Source organism: Hordeum vulgare, chromosome 7H (assembly GCF_904849725.1).
Source record: "Hordeum vulgare subsp. vulgare chromosome 7H, MorexV3_pseudomolecules_assembly, whole genome shotgun sequence".
Classification (NCBI taxonomy): Eukaryota; Viridiplantae; Streptophyta; class Magnoliopsida; order Poales; family Poaceae; genus Hordeum; species Hordeum vulgare.
The window spans coordinates 618,947,850-618,954,712 of record NC_058524.1 but is presented as its reverse complement, the minus strand read 5'-3'; the positions used below and the strand labels follow the sequence as shown (position 1 = coordinate 618,954,712).

General features: G+C 45.1%; 1 protein-coding gene and 1 long non-coding RNA gene across 2 annotated transcripts; both read right to left on the bottom strand.

Annotated features, from left to right (window-relative positions):
• Nucleotides 1-637: 637 nt before the first annotated feature.
• LOC123412216 lies at nt 638-2,943 on the bottom strand. Its single transcript, XR_006613449.1, has 2 exons — nt 1,323-2,943; nt 638-1,022 (listed from the first exon to the last, which is right to left on the bottom strand). It is a non-coding gene; the product is annotated as an uncharacterized LOC123412216 (long non-coding RNA).
• A 1,161-nt stretch (nt 2,944-4,104) lies between these two features.
• LOC123407750 (protein SLOW WALKER 1) lies at nt 4,105-5,980 on the bottom strand. Its single transcript, XM_045100951.1, has one exon. The coding sequence runs from the start codon at nt 5,919-5,921 to the stop codon at nt 4,314-4,316; it is 1,608 nt and encodes a 535-aa protein (XP_044956886.1). The 5' UTR covers nt 5,922-5,980; the 3' UTR covers nt 4,105-4,313.
• Between the last annotated feature and the right edge of the window lie 883 nt (nt 5,981-6,863).

Here is a 6,863-nt window from a genome sequence, read left to right as displayed (position 1 = left end):
AGTCTCCTAGTGAAATCTCTAAAAGGTCTTATATTTTGGAACGGAGGGAGTAGAAATCATTGAAAATCCGAGTCTTTTTTTTACAATAGATACCATGATATATTTATGGTAGCCATAGTACATGGTAGATATACATGAGCTGACTACAACGATTACAAAATATGAAAATAGAGTCTAAAAGAAACGGGCAAATTTTCAAGACCTTCAAACTCTTTCATCTTCCATGACACAATCTTGTATCTTTCTCAAGGCAGCCATAGAAAAATAACAAAAATATTGGCGAAGAAGCGACATGATGAAGTGTACAAGTCTAGAAGAAAGCTACCGCGTAAACTAGATCGAGGAAAAACATAATTTTAAAAGGTGATGTCCAAGAGAATGGTGTTTGCCTCTCGGCCTACATGGAGGCCGAATTTTTGAAAAAATCTTCGAAAATTTTGGTTTTAAAAAAACTGAAAAAAAATGCACAACTAAACAAGGATGTGAGAAGTATGTGTGCAAAATTTCAGGATGAATTACCTTGAAATCTGACCTATACAAAAAGACAAATTCATGGCCTAAAAGGATAAATAGTATCATGTGTTCAAAAGTTTCAGATTTGTTTTTTTTTTTTTTGCACTGCCCTCATTTCAATGTATTTTGTTTTAAAAGTTAAACACTTATGCATTATGCCTTCTCTATCTCCGTAATTTCTTCTAGAATTTTTTGAAAAATAAAAATATGAATTTTTACAAATTTTGAAGTTTGCATTTGGAGGCCTCCATGGAGCTCGGCATCCAAAAGCATTATGCCAGATGAGGCCCTTGGTCCTTTTTGCAATTCAATTCCTCTATTCCTAGTGAAGAAGCTTCCTTGCTACCACCATGAACCAGATCAGCATTCTCGGATTGTGTTTTTCAATGAAATGCAACATGTCTATAGTGTAGTTAGTGGTACAAGCTCCCTGCTTTTCAGACACTAGAATGAGACAGCAAACTGTCACCAGCTATTATTCTTCATATTTTGAAAAAAAATTCAAGTGCCTGGGGACAAAAAGAAGACATGTATCAGTGGACACTTGAAAAGATGTGCACATATAGAGTCAGCCTGATGGCTAATGATCAGAGCCAAGTGCTGCCACGAGCTGTGTTTATAGACATATGAACCGGAAACAGGCTGCTGATAGGTAATGTGCTGGCATATGGGTGTTAACTGTCAAACCATGTTCAGGTTTATAATGTTAAGCATCTTTCCAATTCACAATCTAAATATGAAGTTTAAGTGAGGCAGTAACCAAGCAAACCAAATAGCAAAAGAAGAAAACAAGGCTAACTTGTTGATACCTTCTCCGTCTTATATTTGAATCATGCTTCAACTGTAGGAAATTGTTGTTTTGTTATTTTCCCCCTTGGGTCTGATACTGCCGTGGATCATTTTTATCGGCCTCCTTCCTCTTCCTCTTTTCCCGCCTCCTCCGAAGCTTCAAACGCCTCTTGGTTGAGTACATCCCCTTCCGGAGGGCTCCACCTCCTCAATGTCAAACTTGGGATTCCTATCTTTAGACAAAACAAGATTCACGGAATCATAGGTAGCACATCTAACACCCATGAATTCACAAATGAGTAAAAGGGACTTAAGTATTTGTTAAGGGAAACAGCATCAGACCTGCGATAAGTAGAAGGGAAATATGATGACACTAAATTCAATTTGTCATGGATGAAATATGATCAAAGGTAAGTTATGTCCTATGTAAGTGCTAGACACCTCCAGAGTTCAGACAACAAGTTGAGTGACCAAGTAGGCAACACTTGGCAAAATCAAGTACAGTGATAAATAGAAAAAATGCAACCATAGAATTAAGCCAAGCAGCTGCAACTGGTAAATTATGGCACTTCATGAAAAAGCAGATAAACTACAAATTCTGGTTATGTAGTAAACATCGAGCATTGAAAGAGATAAGAATCAACAAAATGGGTTCACTGCCCAAGGGACAGATAGGAAGGTGGAAGCAGTATGTTTTTGGATTGATTAAGGCATAAGGAGCATGAAAGAAGCAGCCAACTTTCTCAAATTTTGCTGTGACAGGAGACGGATTGCCATTGTCAAGTACTCTTTTGACGATGCATTAAAAAAACAAGACAGGCCTGCAAGAAGAATGAAAAGGAAAAACATTATGTTACTATCTCGGATAACACACAAATAGTTCAAGTCTCAAAATGTAAGGAATAAATATCTAGCCACTTTTAGTTATAATAAATGCACTCTATGCAGAGGCATGATTCAAGAGATCCAGGACTAACTTGTAACTTAAATAATACAGATGCATGTAACTCAACATTCAGCACAACATATCAATTAAAATAGTGGTTCATCACAAGCTGTATTGATCAGCTAGCTACTAATGCATGATTTACAGTATCCTCTTGATTTCTACCAAACTCGGACCTATCTGCTGTTCAAAATTTGCTTTGCAGAAACACAAGCTGAAATTTTCACAAAATCATGGAGTTGCTAACTAAGCCCTTCACCAAAAACCGACCAGTCAATCAGAATATTATTAATAGATCAGGATCAAAGTTTCAGAAGTAATATTGAAACTTGAGCGTCGTATGCTATTCCGCTTAGCACACAGGGTTGTTACAAATCTGAAATCTCTACAGCTATACACTACAGATGAGTACATGTATGAAAGAAACTTCTCTCTTTAGTGTTTCCATAGACATGAACAAGAGTCAGCGCAGGTATGGTGGCTACTCAACTCTGCCACGTACTGAGTGCCTCTCAGAACATCAATAAAATCACTGAATCGAACAGCAATAGCTGCCTCCAGTACATTGCACAATTAGTAGTGTAAGCAACACCTTTTGCAAGTCTTATAATCTGGTAGGCTCCAACAGAGAATTATGCAGAGAGCGAGCAAGACCTAATAACCACTGAACGTATTATGTTCCATACCAAGGGCATGACAACACACCATGGTTTTTAAGGCGTCCAGGCGCGGCGGGGGGGGGGGCTCAACGCCTAAAGCGCAAGGCGACGCCTTAGTTCACTTTTGAAGCAGCACAGCACAGCAGCAGAGCAGTGAGGGGCGGAGAGGAAAGAGACCATGGGCAGCAGAGTAGTCGTACTTTGTTGCCCTGCTGGGGGAGGGATGCGCCAGGGGAGGAGAGGCCTGGAAGCTTCGCCGGCAATGGAGAGGAAGCTGGGCGAGGGAGGAAACTTGTCCGGCGGACAGGATCTGGCGGAGGAGGGGCTGGCCACGTGAGAGGAGAGAGCTCTTCTCTCTCTCTCCCAGATCGATTCCTCTCACGTGTGTGTTCCCCACTCTCTCTCCCATCTATTTCACCTCAGATTGCCCCTCAATTTCTTTCCAATCCCGTCCAATTTCAGTTTCCCGCCCCGCCCCTCGCCAGTTCCCGCTCGACCTGGACCAGGGCGCCCAAATTGGACCAGAGCAGCGCCTCCCCCGCCTAGGCGACGACCTGAACGCCTCAATAGGCGAATCTGAACAGTGAAACCATCAATTTCTTCCAGACTAATGTGACCATTTTAGCTCTAGCACGATGATCAGCACATGCCACAGGGTCTATAAAAACTTAGAAACTGAATGGTTGATTATATTTATCTGGAAGATAAGCACAAATATGAGAAGCACAAGGAATAAGCGACCACATCACTTGAACTGAATATCATTAAAATAATCATACTAGAGAAATAATCTGAACAAAAGTCGGGATTATGGCCATGTGGTAATCACAGAGCATTGAATTGAGGATTGAAAGAGGTAAGAATCAAAGTACCTGAGAGCCGGATGCAAGGTGAAAGTAGAATGATTTCGGATGGATTAAGGAATGTGAAAGAAGCAGCCAACTTCCGCAAACTTTGTCATGACAGGAGACGGAATGCAAATGTCCAGAACTGGTTTGACGATGCATTACAAAGTTCACGAAAATATCAAGACAGACCTGCAAGAAAAATGACAAAGAAAAAGCTCCAGTCTCTGAAACAGCAAAGCTATCAATTCCTTCCAGATAAATGTGAGCATTTTAGCTCTGGCATGATGATCGATCTCAACTTGGAAACTGAATGATTAATAATATTTTTGTGGAAGAGAAGCTTGAGGAATAAGCAACCACATCACTTGAATCGGTACTGAACATCATCAAAATAGGGGCACATATTAGAAGAACAATCTGAACAAAAGTCTCTAGGCACTAGGATCTCACTCAGTAGAAACAAGCCAAAATTTCACCAACAAGCAAGCATGGTCTATGAAGCATAAATGAACATACACGAGCACTTATGGCAACCCAAACAGGTAACAAAATTCTCTTTTATCTGCTCGCAGAAAGCGCAAGCATGGGAGATATCATCCCCTGGATCTCCTGCAGGGTGTGCTGTATCTGAATCTCCTCCATGACCATCCGCTTAAGGTTCCTGACGCACCCCCTCAGCTTTCCCCCATCCTCGCTTATGATATCCTCAGCACGCATCTCCAGGACCTTGTTCGCCACCCCAAGCAACAGCCTTGCATACCTCGGCAGGGTCGTGTTGCGATGCAGGAAGTCGAGGAGCAGCCCGAGCTCGGCCACGTCAAGATTCCCGATGCATCTCACCAGCTTCCTCCTCGCGACCAGCTCCTCCATGACCGCCACGACGCTCCTCGGATTGTTCTTGGCTAATGCTGAAACCAGAGCTTCCTTGTGCCTGAACTTCCTCAGCAGCTTGTCGTGCTCTGCGAACTTCACCTTCTTGGGCCTTGAGATCACGAAGTCGCCCTGCTTGGCCTTTTCATTCTGACCACGGAGGAAATATCTGTAGTAGCTCGGCTTCAGCGCCTGCTTCTCTGGCTTGGGCGTCGTCCAAGCGAACTCGCTGCTGACAACCTCCTCTTCTTCCTCCTCCGTTGCATTCTTCTTCCTTCTGCGCACAAAAATGTCTCCCTTTGAAGATCCGGCAACAAGCACCGTCCCACACGGCGAGCAAGCCAGGGACAGCAACTCCTTGGGGTACCGCATCGAGTGTGTCATCTTGAGCTCCCCATAATCAAAGCACTTCACATATCCATCACTCCCTGCGCTAAGCAGCCGAGTTTCCCCGGTGGTGCCCATCTTCCCGAGAGCGAGCGCAAAGACTGTCTTGACATGGCTCTCCACCGAGTGCACGAGCCGGCCACCACCAATCACATCCCAAATCTTCACCGTGGTACCTCCGGCCGTGGCCAGCAACCCGCCGGACGGCAGGAAGAGCACGCACTCCACCGAGGCGCCATGGGAGAAGGACAGAGCAGGAGCCTTCCCCGTGCGGGCGTCCCACAGCTTGACGCTTTGGTCGTAGGAGCCGGTGGCGAAGAGGTGGTGGTCGACGGGGGACGGCGCGCCGGCGCGGATGTAGTCGCGGTGAGCCGCGGGGACGGTGAAGACGGGCGTCTCGGAGGGGACGTCCCAGTAGGCGAGCAGCGCGTCGTTTCCGGCGGTGAGGAGGTGGACCTTGTCGCCGCCGGCCTCCGGGTAGCAGACCACGCGGGTCTCGGCGGTGTGGGCGGAGAGGGTCCGGAGCGGGCCCGCGGTGGGCTTGTCGACGCGGAAGACGCGGACGACGCCCTTCTTGTCGCCGGCGGCGAGCAGCGCCCCGTCGCAGCGGAAGGAGGGCGAGAACGCGGCGTCGTCCTTGGAGACGGTCACCTTGGGGCGCGGCGCGAGGGGGTCGCCGGTGAAGAGGTGCACCGCGGAGGACCAGGCCGCGGCGAGCGTGGGCTTGGCGTGCGCCGGGGAGAAGGCGAGGTGGGTGACGGAGTAGGTGGAGCTCGTCTCGAGCTCTGAGGAGCGGAAGTTGCGCCAGTAGGTGGCCTCCGGCGAGAGGCGGTTGGGGTTGCCGTGGGACGGGAGGAGGGAGGTGTGCGGCGCGGCGGGGAAGAGCGGCTTCGAGGTGTCGGCGGCCATGGCGGCGGCGGTGGGTGGACGGACGGGCGGCGGCCAGGCGGGAGAGAAAAACCCTAGCTTGGTGGGAACGGTGGGGATGGAGAGGGTTTATGGGTTCTGTGATGGGCCGCGTATGAAAAAGGCTTTTTCTTGCTCCAATTCGAGAATTTCGACCCAGTAGAACGAAGTGTACGAGACTGATCTTCGTTACTTCCATCGAAAATGAGCCCAGTTTCTAAAGGAAAAAATGAAGATACGGTTTTTTTTAGATGAAAGAAATAACATTTGAAACCTCAACAAAATCTGAAAAATTCAAAAGTGGAATATTTACATGTGAATACTAAATTCCATGGATACGTCGGCATAGATATCATTTATGGAATAAGTTCCCGTCATTCTTCAATGCGTTAAGATCCATGTGTGGTACTAGCAATTTTTTTCATTCCACTACATATACTAATGTGCATACCGGGTTTTTTTTTCATAAATATAGGTAAAAATACATTATATCAATGCATTTTAAAAACTATACACTGAAATTGAAAATGTTTTAAAATGATTGAAAATTGTGGTAAAGGTTTTCTGAAATTGAAATTTTGTGTCACTTTTTGCGGAATGTTTCTTAAAATAACAGAAATATGGATAAAATTATATGAATTACCATGATTATTTCTGATATATACTTGTAAAGTTTTGAAATATGTTTGAACTAATTGAAATTATGTTTCTAAGTTTTGTCTAAAATCATTTCCAAAGTTCAAAACAGAAGACCATGTGCCACTGGAATCTTGTACTTATAAATAGTTAGTCCCCACTATTACATTTTTGCTGCACATGTGTTCTTCTAAATCACTTGAATAATTGATAGCCATCCGATAAAAAATGTGTGGGATCACAAGTCATGCATACACTGATAAGTTGCTTATTTTGCGTTAATTTATCCATGCAAACCATGCCACCTAA

What these genes read in the sequence shown, in the direction of transcription:
- LOC123407750 (XM_045100951.1), bottom strand. Translation starts at nt 5,921, where the DNA reads ATGGCCGCCGACACCTCGAAGCCGCTCTTCCCCGCCGCGCCGCACACC.